The sequence below is a fragment of the Gymnogyps californianus genome, chromosome 1 (assembly GCF_018139145.2).
Source record: "Gymnogyps californianus isolate 813 chromosome 1, ASM1813914v2, whole genome shotgun sequence".
NCBI classification, from domain to species: domain Eukaryota; kingdom Metazoa; phylum Chordata; class Aves; order Accipitriformes; family Cathartidae; genus Gymnogyps; species Gymnogyps californianus.
In genome coordinates this window covers 306,896-327,075 of record NC_059471.1, presented here as the reverse complement: position 1 = coordinate 327,075, position 20,180 = coordinate 306,896, and the positions used below count along the sequence as shown (strand labels likewise).

The 20,180-nt window shown below is 50.6% G+C and overlaps 3 protein-coding genes across 3 annotated transcripts; all 3 read left to right on the top strand.

Moving 5' to 3' along the window:
• Positions 1-2,268: 2,268 nt before the first annotated feature.
• Positions 2,269-3,282, top strand: LOC127019838 (olfactory receptor 52K2-like). Its single transcript, XM_050902085.1, has one exon. It carries the CDS (start codon positions 2,269-2,271, stop codon positions 3,280-3,282), a length of 1,014 nt encoding a protein of 337 aa, XP_050758042.1.
• Positions 3,283-10,235: 6,953 nt separating this feature from the next.
• LOC127027966 (olfactory receptor 52I2-like) lies at positions 10,236-11,186 on the top strand. Its single transcript, XM_050913807.1, has one exon. The coding sequence runs from the start codon at positions 10,236-10,238 to the stop codon at positions 11,184-11,186; it is 951 nt and encodes a 316-aa protein (XP_050769764.1).
• A 6,477-nt stretch (positions 11,187-17,663) lies between these two features.
• LOC127025410 (olfactory receptor 52K2-like) lies at positions 17,664-18,620 on the top strand. The gene has a single exon (XM_050910375.1). The coding sequence runs from the start codon at positions 17,664-17,666 to the stop codon at positions 18,618-18,620; it is 957 nt and encodes a 318-aa protein (XP_050766332.1).
• Positions 18,621-20,180: the final 1,560 nt, after the last annotated feature.

The following is a 20,180-nucleotide window of genomic DNA, read 5'->3' as shown; positions in this document are numbered from 1 at the left end:
AAAAAAAAAGAAAAGAGTCTGGAAAAGGCCCCATGACCCTCTCCAGTCCCATGCTTCTTGACCACATTCTCTACAAAAACAAGCACCATGAGTTTTGAAAAAAATCTTAGGCAACCTTGTCTTCTTGCAACAGAAAATTCTCAGACCAGCTTGCACATTGTCATCTCAGGGAGTTTGCTTTACAACTGAATAAATTTAAGGGTACACTTTATCCGCAGGCATATAGCTTTTATTCTCCTCCATTCTGTTTGCTTGGTTTCAGGAATGGGAACGCGTGGGCAGGGGGAGCGGGGAGGGCACGTGCGTGTTTGGTTTTTGAAGGTATTTCTGCAGTCACTCCATGGACCACCTTCAGAAGTCTTACTGAACAGATATGAACAAAACCTCATCCGATCTGGCACCCTTGCCAATACAAGGTGGCTGTACCAGGGTCATCCCTAACAGATTTTTGTCCTGCTTGGTCTTTTGCAAAAATGGAGCGTCAGTCTCCTTGGGCACTGCAGCTCTATTTTCATCAGTGCATTGCTATCTTTACCATCAGAGAAATTTTCTTTAAGCCTAGACTGAATTTCTCCTACTCTTTCTGGGATTTAGACCCCTGACATCCTTTCAGAGGACATGTAGGACAATTATTCCTTTCCACTTCACTGTAGCCTTTAACACGTTTCAAGGCTCTTCTCTAAGCCAGTCCCCTCAGCTCTCCAGCTTTGCTTCATCCTTATTTCTGAACTCCCTCTAGCTTGCCATTATTTTCCATAAAGTGCCTGCCACAATGCACTTCAGTCTGTAGACCTCCAGCTCAGTCCTTTGCCCCTGCCCTTCATGTTCATCCTACCTGAGGGTGTTCCACTGAACAAGCAATTCTGAGAGTATGATTTGCTCAGAAACTTTAGTTTAATCTGCTAACGTGTTTTATAAATGACAAGAAAGAAAGCAACCAGATTTGCCTGGGAAGATCTACCCTTGATAATGTGATGCTTTCTGGACATGTCACACTCTGCCTGCAAGGTCCTGCTGGAAAACAGCAATTAATCCGGCTGAGAGATGGGTTGCATCCCTGGGAAACAGAAACCTCAATGCCTCTCCTTCCCGAGGTGAAGGTGATGTGGGCAACTGGACCTCAAAGCGTGGGAGTATTGAAACCACAGGTAAAGTGGAGCTCTTTGAAGACTGGTCTTGGGCAAACTGTTGTGCATCAGCCAAGACCCCTTTGTGAGACCTCGTCTGTGTGACTCTAACCAGGCACGGCCAAGAAAGGTGCTTTAGAGGAAGGTGTAAAGAGGAAGACTGCTTGTGCGACTAGGAGCAGAGCTCTGGTCTTGTGAAAGGGGACGAAGGAGCAGAGGCTCTTTTGCTTAGCAAATGTCAGGTTGGGTTGCATGGCTTTATAGACACGCTGGGGTGCAAATGCCAGGGAAGGAAAAGCGTAATCAGATTTAATTTCAGAGATGATAGAAACTGGACAGGAACACACTGAGAGAGGAAAGTAGAGGTAATTTCCCAGCTGTTGGAGCAGGGTGAAGGATTGGAGCTGTCTTCCAGTAGATGCATGAAAGCAAAATATCCTACGATGCTGACTGTCAGTTTTCCTGGGTAAGATAAGCTGTCACACCTAAAGCAACAGGCACTCGACTCTGTGATCCAGAAAGTCCTTTTCAGCTCCATCTTTCTAGATACAGAGCAAGACAAATGGGAGATGAAGATGGGAAATCAAATAGTCGGTGCTGATGGACGGGTTAAAAATTCTCCTGCAGGTCTGGTATAAAACTTCCATCATCCGAGGTTTACTTACTTCCACGTCTCATGGTGGCATGTGGAGGAAGAACAAGGATTCTACTAACTCTTCTCTGCCTGTTTTGATACAGGAACTATGGGTCCTCAGATGACACTAGCAAATGTCAGGCTCACAAGAAAGGGAAGGAGATATTTCACAAAAGGTGCCGTTCGTTTGTGAAACTCCTTGCTAAAAGATGGTGTGGGTGCTAAAATTTTGCACAGAAGAGGCTAGATGGGTTTCTAGGGTAGGGTTAATTAAAATGGAAAGACCGCATCCAGTCCAGGAAGTCCCTTGAGCTTCAAATTGTTGGAAGCTGGGAAAGCACACAGGAGAAGTGTCATGGTGTGTTTCCTTTCTCATATTCTTCCCTAAGGGTCTGCTTTTGATGCTGGACATAGGATCTGAGGCTGGATGGACCTTTGGTGTGACCCAGGGTATGGCTGTCCTCATGCACCTGGGCTCTCCTCGCTCGGGCTCCTGCAGTGACCACCATGGCCCACTCGCCTCCCACCAACGCCTCGCTGTCAGAGCTGCACCTGACAGGCATCCCGGGGCTGCAGCACCTGCACCACTGGATCTCCATCCCCTTCTGCATCATGTACCTCATCACGCTGGCCGGGAACAGCACCCTCCTGTGCGTGATAAAGGCTGATCCCAGCCTGCACCTGCCCATGTTCCTCTTCCTGTCCATGCTGGCTGTCATTGACCTAGTGATGTCCACCTCCATCACCCCCAAAATGCTGGGCATCTTCTGGTTTCACTCCACTGCCATCAGCCTGGATGCTTGTCTTACCCAGATGTACTTTGTTCATGCTTTCTCCGTGATGGAGTCGGGGGTGCTGGTGGCGATGGCCTTCGACCGCTACGTGGCCATTTGCAATCCACTGCGGTATTTGTCCATCCTGACCAGCCCCATTGTGGCTGCCGTTGGCTTGGCTACCTTGCTCAGGGCTGTGGTTTTCATGAGCCCCCTCACCTTCCAGATTCGCCACCTGCCTCTTTGCAGCCCGACAGTCGTGGACCACTCGTACTGCGAGCACATGGCCGTGCTCAAACTGGCCTGCGGGGACGCTGCCTTCAGCAACACCTACAGCCTCTCCGTCTCCACCTACGTGGGCAGCTTCGACTCGCTGCTCATCGCCCTCTCTTACGCGCTCATCCTCCGAGCTGTGCTCAGCCTCTCCTCCTCAGAAGCCCGCAAAAAAGCCTTCAGCACCTGCGGCTCACACCTCTGCGTCATGGCCCTCTTCTACATCCCTGGGCTGCTCTCCATGTACATGGAGAGGTACCACCAGGAGCTCCCACCCCATGTACAGGTCCTGTTGGCTGATATCTACCTCCTCATCCCACCGGCATTCAACCCCCTGATCTACGGCATCAGGACGAAGCAGATTCGTGATGGAGCACGCAGGGCGATCTCCCGGAGGAGACCCATAGCAAGAGGGATTGGGCCTGGCCTTCAGGGCACAGGACTGGGACTCATGAAGACGAAGTCCATTCCCTAGAATGGCCAAAACCTCTGCTGGACCTTGGTGTGGCTCTCAGTGTACATTCAGAGCCACAGGTGCCCCAGGAAATGTTGGCACCCACTGAACTCAGGTCAGCACCAAGGGCTTCAGCTGGTTGTTCTCCTGCCTGTCCCTAGCACAAGGCAGTGACATTGGCACGGCACCTCTGGGGTGGTCCAGTTCCCTCAGGTCTCCCAACGTAAATAAGGATTGCAGCCATCACCTGACCTTGTTCTGGCAAAACGACCTAGTGCAGCTGAACCACAGAAAATAGCTGTTTCCTTAACATACCGCTTTATGTGCAGTAGAGCCATGCCAAGGGATGTCAGGGACATGGGATCACAGGACCACGGGATAACTCGGGCTGCAGGGGACCTCAGGAGGTCTGTAGTCCAACCTCCTGCTCAAAGCAGGGTCACCTACGAGGTCAGACCAGGTCGCTGAGAACATCCCCTCCCTCTCAGTGACGGTCTGTCAGCCCTGGGGAGCAGGTACCCACACACAGTCACCACCATCCTGAATGCACAAACCCTTTGTCTATCTCTCACCAAAGTAAACGACCTGAACACCTCTCTGTCTCTCCCCTGCCTCTGTTCCCCACCCCTACAGCGGGGCTACACCAGAGCATCAGTTCAGTAGCATCCAGCTGCCATCTCCTTGACGACTTCTTCATGCTCTAACAGGTAAAGTCGCCCCAGTGGGAGCGGCAGTCGGTCCCTCTGTGCAGAAGAAGTGCCGTGGAGGCCAGCACAGACAGCTGAGGCGCCCGCTGGTCTCTGGGCATTGCTGCACCTCTGCCCTGCGCAGGGGCAGCGGGCTCTGCATTGCTCTGCCAGCCCTCTCCATGCACCATGGAACTGGTTTTACCTGGGACAGAGTTAATTTTCTTCATAGTAGCTTGTATGGGGCTACGTTTTGGATTTGCGATGAAAGCAGTGTTGATGATAACACACCGCTGTTTTAGCTATTGCTGAGCAGCGCTTGCACAGCATCAAGACCTTTTCTGCTCCTCACCCTGCCCCGCCAGCGAGTAGCCTTGGGGTGCAGAAGGAGCTGGGAGGGGACACAGCCGGGACAGCTGACCCCAACTGACCAAAGGGATATCCCAGACCGTATGGCATCACACTTAGCAATAAAAACTGGGGGAGGAGGTTTTCCAGGGCTGCCGTTGCTCAGGGACTGGCTGGACATTGGTTGGCTGGTGGTGAGCAATTAGATTTTTTGTGTCACTTGTTTTTCTGGGGTTTGTTTTCCTTTGTTGTTGTTGTTGTTGGGTTTTTTGTTTTCCTTTTTTATTATTAAACTGTCTTTATCAAAACTCACGAGTTTTCACATTTTTACTCTTCTGATTCTCCCCCCCCAACCCACCGGGGGGGTGGGGAGGGGTGCTGAGTGAGCGGCTGTGTGGGGCTGAGGTGCCTACCGGGGTTAAACCACGACAGCCATGGATGCCATCGTCCTGCAGGGACCTGCAGCAGCAACCTGTCTGCTGGGTGCCGAGGCTGTTGAGTTGTGTGATTAAAGGTTCACCTCCGTAAACCTGAAGGAGCAGAGGGACGTGGCAGGCAGGAGAACCCCAGTATCACCCTCAGAGCCAGCAGAGCCCCCAGCCCGGCTGCTCCCCAGGCTGTCCCAGGAGGATGCTCAGCCCATGGCCAGGTGCGCGACCTCCAAGTTGGTCAACGGCAGTGGGTCTCCCTCCTTGCAAACCGACATGGGGTACTGCCTACAGGGTGGGGGGACAATCGGTATGGGATGCCAGGAAGAGCACTTTGGGACTGCGGCACTCACTGTGGGATGTTTAGGGGAGGAACCAAAGGCTGGGAATGGGAAGGATCAGGGTGGATTGGGGGCAAAGAAGTGTGGGAAAACAGAGATAAGGGGATGAAAGGGTCCAGTCACATGTAAACAGGCTGTTGGTCAACATGCTGTCTGTCCATGCCTGGTGCCTGATCAGCGCAGTCTGCCCTGTTTTCTCATTAAACTCCATTTCTAACAACATCCCTGGGTGAGAGTCCCCTAATCCGTGTGCATGTGTGAGCACCGAGGGCTGAGTGCCAGCTGCTGGAGTGGGGAGCATGGACCACAGGGGCCCACAAGCCTGGAGTGCCAGCACCTGGAGAGACTGGGGTGCACACATGTGGGGTGGGTACGTACATCAGTGTGCAATCACCAGCAAACATCAAGCTGGGCCAGCCAGCGAGTAGGCTGAGATTTGGGAGCCAGGTATCAGCGAGGCTGTAAGTCTGGGCTGGATGCTGGAGAGACCAGAGGGTTTGAGTTGCTACTGAAGGGACCAGGGGGGTCCAAGCTAATGCTGCTGCAAAGACCATGGGGTCAGCCACTGGTGATGCCGTAGGACTCAGCCAGCTAATGGAGAGAGCTGTTCACACGTGTGTGCGTATGTGCATGAGGCAACTGGAGAGACCAGGGATGCAGGGCCAGCTACTGGGTAGACTGTGCATCTAAGCCCAGCTACTAGAGGGATCCATATTGTATATACATATACATAATTTCCTCTAAAAGCATTCATCCGAATCAGCCAGAGGGGAGAACAGGATCAGGCCGTTGATGCTGTTTGTGTTTGTGTGAGTGTTTTCAGTCTGTGTTGACCTGCGTGGCTGTTCTCCACTTGCAGACTCCCTGGGGCAGGGTCTGTGTTTGCACCCATGTGGTCCAGATCAGCAGCCAGGAATCTCCTGGGTGCAAGAGCAATAAACACAGTGACATGTATGGCATGACAGGCCACAAAGTGTGTGAGAAGCATGGGGGGACCTCCCTTGGGAAGGGAGTCTTGCTTTGGGTGTACTGAGACTTCCTGATCTGCCATTGAGACATATCAACCACTCAGAGAAGTGAACTCTAAGCAAAAGCATGCTTTTGCTCTGCTACCTGCAGTCTAACACTATGTCCTTGCCCCAGCACGTGACCTGACCCCTGAAGACATTCCCTCTGCTCGACAGGACACGGTGCCAGTTTATGTGTCTGGAAAGGAGAAATTGCAAGGCACCGTTGCCATCCAACATGCAGAGATCCCTGCAGGATGGAGGGGCAGGTGCATTTCTGGCTGACCGGGTTTGTGCAGGTGTGGAGGAGACATGGGTCCCTGGAGGGAGGAGAAGCCAAGAAAAAAATGTGCATAAGACCATGGCAGTAGTGATAACATTGAGTCCACAGGGAGCTGAGTGATGGAGGTAGAAATGCCCTGTACTGAGCAGGCGCTCAGCTGTAGCTCTTATGGGCCGCTTTGAGGTAGAAGCTCTGACAAGACTGAAGCACCCCAAATGTCAGAGCTGATGCATCCATCCTACATCAAGTCTGTGCCTTCTAGATCATGTGTGGGGCCGGGCAGTCCTGGACGCCCTCCCAGGCTCTCCAGAGCAGTGGGTTGGAGTAGAGTTCATGGGACAAGACAGCTCACATGGGGACCACTCAAGGAAACAGAGGCTGCATCTCCATCTCACACCCTGAGTGTACACACACATTCCTCTGGGAAAGTGCTGTTTGCAGAGTCGGAGGCAGGACACAGGGGCTGAGGAGAAAGTGCTCTTAGGGCAGGGAAGGCAGAACAAAATCCCCGCTTTAGGAAAACCTTCCCTTTCTGACAAAAGCTCTGGGAATGACATTACCCGCACATCACACAACCGTGTCTTCATTTCCTCCCCCATCTCACACGTCCCTCATTGCTGAGCCCCTGAGCTGAACAAATCCTGTGCTGTTCTCTCCCACCAAGATTTTGGGGCAGGCAGGAAGCATTGAGAGTGGAGACAGACGAGACAGGACAAGGCAGAAGAGGGTCTCAGTGGGACAGAGCAGGGATGAAAGCTCTCCAGGGCTGTTCCACCTCTCCCCTCAGTGCCATGCTTGGCCCTGACACAGCCCGGTCACCACTGTAAAATAAATGTACCTGCTTGCCTTATACCAGGTAGAATAACTTTATATGGCTGGCAGGAAAATAAAGGAAAAGCTGCACTTCAGAGTGGTGTTCCTCTTGTAGTGCACTTCTGCTCACACATAGGTTCTTGTCTGTACTTCCCCCAGAATCTTTTTTTGGAAATTAAGCTAAAAAATTAGGGAAGATTAGGGGTTGATTCCCTAATGAGCTGGCATCCTGCTAATGATCCTTAAAGGCAGGCCTTACACCCGCTGGAGGTTTGCCATCACGTGTGGTTTCCTTATGCATGATCAGTAGGCATCGTTCCTCACCTATGTACTGCGTGATGCAGCCAAGGCTCAGGACCTGCTGTGAGACCCCACCTCCCTGCGTCGATTCGTGCACAAACTCTTTTTGGGGATTCAACAGACATAAAAGTTTGCTGTAATGGTTCTGAGTGGAGAGAAGAGTGGAAACCCAGAGCTTCCAAATCATCTTGCTCTCTCTGGCAAAACCAAAGGGACTTTTCTCCACTTCAGATGGACTTCTTCCCTCACATTTTGTGCATCGGTCTCACGGGCACCCGGCAGGCTCTGGAGACTGCCATAACCCTGACACCCCAACGGTATGACACTATGAGGGAGAGCTAATGAAAGAAGCTGAAGCAGTCTCGAAAATTTCCATCTCCTCACAGGACAGACAACCTAATCTCTGCATCCTCCATCTGCTGTCCCTTAGGGGATTTCCAGAGGATGGATTAATACCCCAGCATTGCTGCACTTGGAGATACGCAGGGATGTACTGCTGCAGCCTTCCAGGTGACAGTCCTACAGGTGAGACAGATACCTGTGCTTATCCTTCTCGGCAGACCGGGATCAGAAGCCTCTGCTTAGGCTGCAAAGCTCTTCTGTGCTATGTTTTTCCATCTCCCAGGACAAGAAGTCCCTGTGATCAGGGTTCTTCAGTACTGCTGCAATACTCACAATAATATTGCGCCAGGCACTGGCTGTGGAAGAGAGCTTCTGGAAAGAAATATACTCTTGCCTTGGATGTAGGCACCTGGGGATGCAGCTCTGGATTCAGCCACACGTAAGTGCCTAGAGGTAGGTGTCCACACATGCTTGTGTGCGTGAGTGCTTGGTGTCTAAGCACTGAATACAGCCAGTGGAGATCCAGCCCCTACGGTCAGTGGATCCTGGAGAGCAACTCAGCTCACCCTAGGGCAGACTCCTACGTTTGGGGAGTCAGTTACTCCGTAGGCTCCACGCTCGAGCTCTTCTCTGACTACAACAGGGTCTCGGACCCTCAGGGTGTCATTCCACTGCCCCTTACTTGGATGTCTACAGCCACTTGAGATGCCCCCAGGTACCCAGGGCATCCCTGTGGGAAAGGCAGACCATCACCCAGGGTTTGCAGGGACCTGCACCCTGCTGGGTGTAAAGGAAGTAGAGGCCAAGTGGGATGCACTGGGGGGTCTCAGATGGCTCTAGGCACCTGTGTTTAGGCAGCTGAACCATACTCGGAGTCTTTGTGGAGGGACCCTCATGTAGACACTTAGATCTGGTGTGTTAGACTGGGGCTTGCGCCATCGCAGGGTGCACAGCTCTGTTTTGCAGCAGGGGCTGGTCTGAAAGGCTGGTCCGTGTCACTGGCACTATGTGGGTCTGCTCGGGAGCGTGGGTCGGTGAAAGCAGCCACGGGTTAACCTCGCTGCTCAAATCTGGAGTCACACCTGACTCCTGCAGCTGCTGGTTACCAGGACGCAGAGGGTCAGCGCAGTGCAATTGCATGCAGTAATTAAAAAGGAATTTCGATCCTGTTTCAGCCTCTAAAATGTTCTGATTCGCAGACATTTAGGCCAGAAGGTAAGCACTTCTGTCCTGACCAGTCTTTTCAGCCAGCAGCTCCTGCAGTAACCCCAAACCTGGGGCTAAGCCACAGTTCAAATGGAGGGTTCAAAGCCTACAAAAGTCTGCTCTCTATTTTAAAACTTCAAGTGCTGTGTTTCCTTAGCGTCTCCCAGTATGTTCTTTATTTCTATTCTGAACTTGTCTAGCTTCTGCTTCTCACTACTGCCACACTGGCCATGTCTAACGTTAAATTTTGGCCTAAATGATCCTGTAGCAGGGCTGTACACAGGTGAATTTTACTCCATGTTGTCACTAGCATGGGTATTGCCAGCCACAAGCCACCCCACTGCTTGCTGCTTGCTGAAAAGCTACTGGTGGATGATCATCCAGGCAATTTCTTTTAACAGGCAGGGATCTGGTGTGGTCATCACCTGCCCGGTCTTTGCAGCTATGTGGGGAGAAGCGGCAGAAGCAGTAGCAAAGTTTTGGCACAAATGAATGTGTAGATCCTGCCCACCGTACTCAGAGTCTTCCTCATGTCTCTGCAGGATTGTTCTCTGGAGTTTCTGTATTACCTTCAAGCTTCTCCAGTCAGAATAAAACCTCAGAAATTAATCTTTTCCTCTGACTACCACCTAGTTTTGCAGGCTTCTCTCATGGGTGAATGACAAAATGAAGACAGAGCAGCAAAAGGCAATTTCATGATCACACTTAATGTCACAGAGCACTTTCTGAGACCACTTTTTGCCCTACAAATTTGGAGGAACTTCCTATGTTGGGCCATTGCAGGGAAGCCAGGGCTGCTCAGGCAAAAGCACTGTCTGAGGGAAGCTGGGTGCCGACCTTTTTCTCTCCTCTTGCAGCTTATTTCAAGATTTCAGCTGAGTGGTGGTGAGCAACCGACGAAGAAACAAGTCTTTCACAAGCAACAAACTGTAGAAGTCCCTTGGTTATCCCTGGTGGCACAACTTGAAACATTAACTTCTTCACCTTGTAGGAACTTTCAAGCCATAACAGCCCCATTTATTCAGCATTTCTGATCCATTCCCCCTACCTGGTCATGTTATGCTGTAGCGCTCCCCTCTCACACATCGTAATAACGATGTGGATTCCTGATTTGGCTCTTCCACTGATGCAGAGTCCCCACCTTATCCCCCTTAGTTCTGGACATCTCAGGGCTCAGAACTGGGCTCCTTGTTTTAAGCAGAAAAGCAAGGTTCTCCTGCATGGCTTCTGATCCCTTCAACCACCCCAACAGCAGCTCCTCCTCCTCTTTCATCCTTGTGGGTGTCCCCAGCCTGGAAGCTTTCCCCACCTGCCTGGGCATCCTTTTCTGCTCAGGCTATATCATCGCCTTGGTAGGAAATGGTGTAGTTTTGCTTGTCATTGGGCTGGACAACTCCCTGCGTGATCCCATCCATTGCTTCCTGGCCATGCTGGCGGTCATCGACGTGGTGATGGTGACATCCGTCATCCCCAAGATGCTGAGCGTGTTCTGGCTGAACTCTACGGAGATTGGTTACATGGCCTGTTTTGTTCAGATGTTCCTTGTTCACTCCACAACATCAGAGGAGTCGGGAGTGCTCCTGGCCATGGCTGTTGACCGCTACGTTGCAATTTGTCACCCCCTCAGGTACCAAGCCATCTTGAATCGCCAAACAATTGCCCAAATAGGCCTGGCCATTGTGGTGAGAGCTCTCCTTTTCATGGTCCCCTTGACAGGGATGGTGACAAACCTCCCCTATTGCCGTTCCCGTGTGGTTCCCCATTCGTACTGCGAGCACATGGCCGTGGCGAAGCTGGCGTGCGCAGACCCCAGACCCAGCGGGCTTTACAGTGTGGCTGGGTCCTCTCTTATAGTAGGGATGGACATGGCTTTCATTGCTGTGTCCTATGGGATGATCCTTAAAACTGTCCTGGGGAAGAAATCGTGCTGGAAGGCCTTCAGCACCTGCGGGTGTCATATCTGCGTGATGCTGCTGTATTACATCCCTGGGATAGTCTCCATATACGCACAGCAGTTCAGCAGCAGCATACCCGTGCATGCACAGGTTCTGCTGGCTGATCTCTACCTGACTCTCCCCACCATGCTGAACCCCATCGTTTACAGCATGAGGACCAAGCAGATCCGTCAGGCAGTGCTCAAAATGCTATTTTCCAGGAAGGTTCACACCTGACACAGTAGTCAGTGGTTTTCCAGGTGTATTCATCTATGCAAAGGCAGCACCAATTTCATTCCCATTGAATGCACACAGTGAACAGAAGCAATGAGAGGAGGAGGGAGGACTCGTTGGCTTTAATGACCACATGAGACCCTACACTGTGACGAGAGTTATTTGGGACTGGGAGCATGAGCAAATATCAGGTCCTATTTCCCTTCCTTCCTTCCAGGTGATACAGAGAAGTAAGCAACCACCTTTGAGTTTTGAGACGTTCCCGATGCCATGAACATCCCTGTGATAATTTAAAGCAACATTTCAGGGCTCCAGGTGTATTTGTGTCAATACACAGGTTCTATTCCAAATGGGGAAATTTCTTCTATGTTTTCTTCTTTAGTCCCTGATGGCCTACCAGTCAGGGCTAGCAATAGGAGACTGTCGCACATTGCAGGTGCTGCAGCCACAGAGGCTCTCCTCTCAGGGCCTCTCTTGCCCAAAAGGCTGACCCTCACTGAGCACAGACCAGCTTTTCCCGGTTTCTGGGTGATGATGGAAACTGAGCATCTTCAAAACCGAGCTCTTCAAACCATTCTGTCCATCTGACAGTTCACACCAGCTGGGTGAGGAAACCGAAGCCGGGAGATACACAATGGTGTTTATCACTGTATCTAGGTGTCCACAGCTTGTAGTGGTGGAAATAAACACTGAGTCTGCTTGGGGTTACTTACCAATCCTGTGTCTGCTTGTTGTAATGACCACAAGTACCTGAATAGCTAAATCTAGCATGTCTTGGAGGCCTGAAGGACAGCATGCCATAGGTCTGAGTGTCCTGAGCCCAGCTAACTCTTGCTGCTGGTAGACCAGCTGCATCCCAGACTTCTCTGAGCCCTCTCTGAGCCAGCCAGCTATGTCCAACCAGGATTCACAGGCTCCGTCCGGGGGTTGCAGCACCCAACCATGCTGAGACTTCCCCGGGTGCAAGAGCCCTCCTGTTCTGGAAGCTGGGATCCAGCTGGGAACGACCCAGACAGGTCAGGTCCCTCAGCAATGACAGGTTTTATCTGGAAACTGCAGGCACAAGGAGCCGTTCTGAGGCTCTACAGCTTAGCATCAGCAGATGGCAAGTCTAGCTCTGACCTGGGATAAGGAGATACTCTGCAGGCATTATTTTGAACTGGTACTGGAGGCTCCCTGGGAGAGGTGCAATTTCAGTCAACATGACGATACACGTCAACAGCAACTATCCAAAGTACCAACACCAGCAACTCGTATCCTCATACCTTGCCTTTCTTCAGTACTAAGAGGTTCAGCAGGTTCAGAGCTTCAGACACCCACAAGGGTTCCTGCTCCTCAGAAATGGAGGATGCTCCAGTGACGGGGGATGCTCTGCACCCACTCTGCAGGGATGCTCCTCCTGGGGTCAGGCTGGAGTCTTCTGAGACTCAGTAACACCTAAAGCACAAAGAGACAATGTTTTGGGGCCAAAGCAGCAGGCTGGTGAGCATTTCCCCGGGGTGTTTTGCCAGGGTTATGTGACAGCTCCCATTAGGCTGTTTAAGATATGGGAGTGATGAGATGATAGAGAGAATTCAGTAAAGGTGAATGGCTGTGTCTCAGAGGTGCTCATGGTCCTCTGCTTGACGGGGGGAGTTTCGTCCAGAGAGAGGAGCTACGACCACACTTGGGTCTGAATGTGGAGGAGGAGTAGAGGGATGAGGTTGGGGAGCTGTGTCCATTAACGCAAAGATTCAGAAGAAAAGCATACAGAGATGGCATGTCTCCTCCGACAGCAAAGGAGTGGGACAACTCTCATCCTTCTCAGACACATTGAGGGCAGAGGTCCACGTGGTCACCACCGTCTCCCTTACAGTCGTGGCAATGAAAGAGGCGGGTGCAGCACAATTCCTCTGACCTATTTCAGATATCACCTTTAGGTTGGGATGAACACTGCCCTAAAATCACTGTTTGTCTCCATGGATATGAAGGCAATCTGGAGGACTAGCTCCAGCCATGGACTGACACCATGTCTACAACTGCCAAACTGTGTTTGTTCAGATGGATCCCACCCAAAATGTCATGTTTAGTCCTCACTTCTACATTAATTTAAAAATTAAACTCAGTGAAATGCATTCAGTTTCAAAACTGGTTTGAATGTGTCATTCCCCACGTCAAAAATATTTTTTCCTGTCTTTGCGGTGTTTATCCAACTTTCTGCTGCACTCTTCCCTGACATCTTGTAAAAACAGTTGACAGAATGTTTCTGCTACCCTGAATTTGCATTTTTTGCTATACTGAATTTGCACATTTCAGCCTTATGCTGCCTGGGGCTTGGGGAGGGGGTCTGGTGGGGGCGAGGACAGCTCATGCTGCAGCATGGCCCTTTGCACTGAGGGCCAGGAGAGACTTCCAGCTACTCGTTCAGCAGAGCCAGAAATGAAATTGCACTTGCATTGCTCCAGGTAGAAGCACAAAGAAGGTCTTTCATTCTGCTGGAGACGACTTGTGCAGCCTATTCGTGTCTCCCTTGGTCATCTCCTAGCACCTGCCATTTGTAAAAGAAATTAGATGAGAGAGAATTGACTTGGGACTAAGGCTGTTACCGTCCAGCCCCCGCGCTGAGGTTATTACAGAAGATGCCTGGAGAGGACTCGTGCTCTTGGGTATCTCCATCCAGGAGGAGACTCCCGGCGGCATTGCCTGGGGTGATTTATGCACAGCCCTGCAGCTCTGCCCTTGCGCACAGGAGACATTTCTTTCTTGGCGTGAGCGTCCCCGAGGGTGGCAGCTGTCTGCAAGCAGAGAGCAAGGTGGGTGGCTGTGCGGGAGGACTGGCATGAGGTGAGGGCACGGCAGGCTGCCCCAGGTGCCTAAAGACGGGAGGCTGGTGGGACTTCAGTATCTGGCCTGTATGCATTCACATGCAGGAAAAGAAGCAATTGCTGGAAATATTTTTTTTAAAGTAGTTTTTCAAAATTTTAAAGTTTCTTATTAAACGAAACTGCAGACCCAAGGCTGCAGGATTCTGATTTTTTTAAGTATTTTTTAGGTAAAAACAGGATGTGGGTTTAAAAAAGTAAACAAATAAACACCGAACCTTTTAACCAAAACCAGAAATTGTTTGCTGCAAAAGAGTCAGCTTGTTTCTGTTTGTATAAATTAATCAATAATTAGCTAAATACACATTTTCTGTAAAACAAACTAGATTTTCAACCACGGATAATGTTCTTAATCCCTTGCATACAACAGCAGTTACCTGAATAGAAAGCCATGGGCACGCAGCCGGGGGTTCTCGCCGACAGGCAGAATTTGGTGAAATAGGCTGGATTAAGTCACACGTGCAGCTCGCTCGGGATCGGGTGGAGAGGTGAAGGAGGCAGGCAGCCCGTTGGCCCAGGATCCCGACCCAGCTGGGGAACAAAGCATTATTTTGGGGAGGTATCCTGCATCCGTGGTGCAATTTGTGGAGGCGGAGCGAGCGCCCCAGGGGCACACACCGGACCAGCTACACGCTCATCGGTCAGGGCACGGTCTGGAGCTGGAGCTTTGCCTTCGACGTGCACATGTGTCCTAAACACAGTGCTAGCAGCCAGGCCAGGCAGCACTCGCCTTTGTGCCCCGTCCTGAAATAACCTTGTTTTATCTCCATAGGAAAGTATGCTTGAAGCATGCACTGTGCTGCAGTGGGCAATCCCCCGCTGCTACCGAGGTGTCTGTGATGAGAAGGAAAGGGGTGCAAGGGTTGAGGTGGGCAGAGCTCAGTCTGGAAGATGTGACAAGGCAGACATAAAATGTCACAGGAGAGGGCAGGGACCATTCCTTCAATCAAAGGGTTCTGCGTCCAGAACCAATTAACTGTGAGGAGTAAAGAGGAATTAAACTACAGGAAAAAAAAGTTGGTGGTGCCTAGGAACCGGTGGCAGCGATCTCCATGCATTTCAGCCTGCAGTACTGGTTTTTCATTAAAGTCCCATTTTCCCAAAGCTGAGGGAACTTAAAGGCAGAGGGAATCTAGACAAGGAAACTGCAGAGTAAGTCAGGAGATGTTTTGAACACGTTCAGCTAATGGCCAAGCCTGCTCCCCTGCACGCTTGCAGAAAAGGACAGCTGTGGTTAGGCACGCTGAGAGCTGCAGCTAAAGCATCGTGAACAAAGTGAAACGGGGGAGCTGGTCAGGATCTGATGGGAGTTAGAAGCTGTTAAGTAGAGAAATCGGATAAAAGCTGATGAAGGCATCTGCCCCTCTGCATGGAGAAGAGAGGTCCATGCCTACATGAGAGAAAGGCAATCAGAGAACTATTTTTTAAAGTAATTTAATTGATTGGTAGCTGAGAAGGATGTTAAATAGCTTCTGCTAAGAACAGAAAACAAATACAGCAGCAGGTCTGGGAAATTTGCACAAGGGAAAAAGCATCTCTGAGTTGGCCAAGGAGGTCTTTGGCCTGTTCTGCCAAACTTTTATGAGTCCTGGCATGCTGTGGTGACTGCAGACGCTTCCTCAGGCCATTACTTCAGCGAGAAAGTACGATGATGTGATTAGCTGCAGATTGCTTAGCCTGACGTCAATGCCCAGCAGAATGCCCAAGAAGTTAACAGGAGATTTGGTCAATAAAGAATTAAAGGATTGGAATCAAATTAAATTATGGCAATCAAAGTGGCTTTGCAGGAAACAGCTCTTGTCAAACAAACCTGATTTCATTTTCTGATGAGATGGCAAGTTTAGTTAATCAAACTGTGCATGTGTGTGTGTATTTGAGTACAGTACACAGAGTTATCTAAAAGAAGTGTGCCTCCACCACGCTGCTTTCAGGTGAGGAGCTGACACAATGCAACATCTGTGAAGCATCAGGAAAGTGGATGAAGAACTGGATGATTAAGAGACCTCAAAATGAAGCTGTCGGAAGCATCATCACAAAAAGCTTGTGTTTCTGCAGGGGTGCCACAGTGGTTGGCTCTAGACTTGAAGTTATTCTGTACAACTTTCATCAGTTGTCCCAAAATCAGCACAAATTGTGTCTCAAATAATGCTGGGGAAAGGCAAGTCATGCAGAGCTGTCTAGAGAGACTGGCAGACTTGGTCGTTCACAGGAACTGCCTGCAGTAAGCTAAATACCAGGGTAAGGAGAGTCGGGCAGGTTTTCAGAGTGGAGCACTGTATCCTGGAGAACAGAGGCTGACAGCACACTGAGAGGGTAACGCTGGGACCCAAAGGGCTAGTGCAATTTTGGATGCATGAGGGAAATGGAAGAGGTTATATTTTTTCAAAAAAGGTGTTGAAATCTTGGAGGTGTGCAAAAAAACCCCTCTCAATAAGACAGTGGAACAGGTGAGTAGAGAGGAGAAACTAGGTCTTTAGTTTATCAAGAATAACTCCTTGGTCATGGGAAGTACTCTGCCATAAAGGGCTCTCCGGCCAAGCATAGGAAGGTAGAGGAGGATGCTGAGGCTGGGAGGAGCAGACGGGCAATGTCAAATGGGAAGAAAAGCACGTGGTTATAACCGTGAGGTGACTAGCACTTGAGGCAAAAATCAAGGGATGGAGGTTCTCCATCTCTGGATGCCCACAAGCCTGCACTAGTGCAACTTCTTCCAGGAAAGCATGCTTTAGCAAATCCCATGTTATTGGGCTCCAGAGAGGAAAAATTGGGTGTAACAACTCCACCGTTTTTGACAGGACAGCATTCTGCATTAGCTTGGCCTTCAGTCGCATGGATGGATGAGTGTGGAGGAGGGGTAGTACCCTTTTAATTGTACCCTCCTTGACTGCGGCTAGCAGCTAGAGGCTGTCAATGATGTTTGTGTCCCCTTAGTGTTGGGTGACAGCTTGGAGCATCATTTTTCTGGCTGCAGTTTCTCTCAGCCCAGTTTCACCATGGACATGTTGTCTAGGTGCAGCTTCTGCATGACCCAAAGTAGCAACAGGATGGAACTTGTGTGACCTGGACCCATACGCCCAGTCCTCTCTTTGAGCAGGGCATAGGGAGGGAGGACTTGCTTGCAAGTCCTTGCAGCAAGTCCTTAAGCCTTGCCATTGCACTGCTCATGAAGGCTGGGCAAGGGCCAAAGAGCTTGGGGTCCTTACACCTCACTTCTTCCCACTGATAGTGGCAACAGTGGCTGGAAGGCATGACAGGGCAGGACACCATGGTGCCAGCCTTTAGACAGACACGCATACAGCAACAGCTAGAGGTCAATCAGAGGGGCTGGAAGGAGAAGCAGAAGGGAAGGTGGCCCCATGCGAGCAATAGGACAGCCAGGACTCTCCAGTGATGTGCCGTCTGGAAAGCACTGACCACAGCATCAGGTTAAAAGCCTGACTGTAGATAACAGGTTCTGAAAGTTTTTCCCCAAATAAATACAACAAAATTGCGTGATGCTTGAAAACTGCAGTGTGCACAGTTTTATGATCAAACAGATGGCAGCAAAATCCCAACCTTTCTGTCACTGTTACAGGGAACTAAAGTCAGGAACAAAGATGTGGCTTGGCCCATCTGTGCCATGTCAACCGCCAACCGATCCAACACCAACTCTTCGCCTTTTCTCCTGATGGGCATCCCTGGCCTGGAAGCTCTCCACGTGTGGATTTCCATCCCGTTCTGCTTTACATACATCATGACCTTGCTGGGAAATAGCATGGTCCTTCTCGCTGTGAGGCTGGACAAAAGCCTCCATGAGCCTATGTACTATTTCATTTCCATGTTGTCTGTCATCGACCTCATCTTCTCAACTGCTGTAGTTCCCAAAATGCTGGGTGTATTCTGGTTGGATTCAAGGGAGATTGGTTTTGAGGCCTGCTTCATCCAGATGTTCTTCATCCACACATTCACTGCAGTGGAGTCAGGGGTGCTCCTTGCAATGTCCTTTGACCGGTATATAGCCATCTGCAACCCCCTAAGATACAACACCATCCTAACGAGCTCAAGGACCATCCAGATAGGACTGCTGTCTCTGGCCAGGGGAGCTGGTGTCATGACACCTCTAATGTGCCTCCTCACCAGCTTACCCTACTGCAAAACCAGAGTCATCCCTCATTCCTACTGTGAGCACATGGCCGTGGTGGAGCTGGCCTGTGCCGACCCGTCTGTCAGCGATCTCTACAGCCTCATCGTGGCAACGCTGTTGGTGGGGACAGACTCTGTCTTCATCACCTTCTCCTATGGTATGATCCTCAGGTCTGTGATGAGGCTGCCATCCCCAGAGGCTCGTCTCAAGGCCCTCAGGACCTGCGGGTCCCATGTTTCCATCATCCTGCTGTTTTACATAGGTGGCCTACTCTCCATGTACCTGCAAATGTTCTCTTTCGGCTTGGCACCTCACATCCAAGTCCTGGTGGCTGATCTCTATTTGACGGTCCCTCCCGTGCTCAACCCCCTCATTTATGGCATAAAGATAAAGCAGATCCGGGAAGGGATCTTCAGACTGCTGGGGCAGTTGGCAGTACTCAGTATCTCATAAGCTGATAAAGACAGGTCAGATGCTGAGAGAGGGAGGCACCGCCAGAAAATAATTTATCCCATCCTAGAATAGGTGTGAAGTTAAGTGCAATGAATTATCCCCCAGAAATGTCCATCTCTCTCCAGTGACTAGAAAGGGAACCTAGACCAGATGCCTAACGCTGACATGGCAATAGCTTATTCACATGAAACCAATGGGCCAGTCCTGATGGGTGCTGGGCAACTGCCCCTTTGGCCAATGCACTCCTGTTTTCCAAAATATCGCTTGGAAATGTTACATCATGGTAGCTCTCTGATATCACCAGCAGCTTTTCAGTCCCTGTGGCACATGGCTGAGGTGCCCCACAGACCGAAGTGCATCAGCCAGAGAGGACAATTCAGCCCACCAAGCACCAGCGAGGCGATACCGTGGTGCTCAGTGCCTCAGGTCCCATGTGGAGGGGAGGAGAGGATGCCCTGACCCCTTCCTTGCTCACAAGGGATGGGAATGGCTCCCCCTGCATCTCCTCCACCCGTCCATGCAAGAGATGTCTGCTCTCCACTTCTAATCAGGAGTCAGACCAGTGTATCTGAGAAATGTTGTGGCTACCAGGATCTCCAGGGACAGGAGTCTGCTTTAATCAAAGGCTACAGTTAGACATTCACTGCGGCAGTCTCAGCCATCACCTCCCACGCCTCTTTGTGCATCTCCGCTGTAAACCCTGACCGGGACCACGTGGACGTCGATGCAAAGGCAACATGGTAAGGTGAAGTGTCGCAAGTCCTCCTACAGGCGTTTGCAAATCCAGCAATGCCAATGCAAGGAACCATGAGCCGACCCAAGCATCAGCACTGCAGGAATCAGCTGGAAAGCAGGAACCCAGGATGGGGACGGTGCTCTGCCTAGAAGCAATTGCTGCTGCGTACGCTGACCTCAGAAAATCACTCAGAAATCTAAAGCGAAAGCTGTTTCCTATTCCTGACATAACCTATGGTCACAGGTGCTAGGAATGATCATAGATCACTCTAGGAAAAAGAGTTACTTCATAATTCTGCAAAGAGTGAATGCAGATTTATCACCCGCTTTGGAGAGAGGGTAGTCTACTCAAGAAGGAAAAGAAAATGTTTCCTGTAAAATGTGGTGCATCCATCCATCTTTGCTTCCTTCCTTCCTCCCTTCATAGATCATCCAAACCTCTCTCAAAACTGACATAAACCATCAGAGTCCCACTGATATGCATCAGCTGGCAAACTTGCATCTTAATCTTGGCTATGAACGTTTAGGTTAGAGATGTTAAAAAAAAACAGTCTACCAGGAAGGTGTTCAGCACTTGAGCAGGTTGCTTGGAACGGAGGCAATCCGCCACTGGAGAACCTTAGACAAGCATCTTGCTGATCCTGCTGCAGGGCAGGAGAAAGGGCCAGGCGACCTCCCTGAGCCCTCTGGCATTGAGCACTGGCAGGGCTTAGATAAGCCCGCAGGGAGTTAATGGTTAGTGTGACACTGAAACCGGGAGCATTTTGCCGCACAGAAAAGGACAGAGCGCAGGGTGCTCCCAGCTTGTATGAAAAAGCTTCCATG

Excerpts from the sequence above, each read along its gene's own strand:
- LOC127019838 (XM_050902085.1), top strand. The coding sequence starts at position 2,269 with ATGGCCCACTCGCCTCCCACCAACGCCTCGCTGTCAGAGCTGCACCTG.
- LOC127027966 (XM_050913807.1), top strand. The coding sequence starts at position 10,236 with ATGGCTTCTGATCCCTTCAACCACCCCAACAGCAGCTCCTCCTCCTCT.
- LOC127025410 (XM_050910375.1), top strand. The coding sequence starts at position 17,664 with ATGTCAACCGCCAACCGATCCAACACCAACTCTTCGCCTTTTCTCCTG.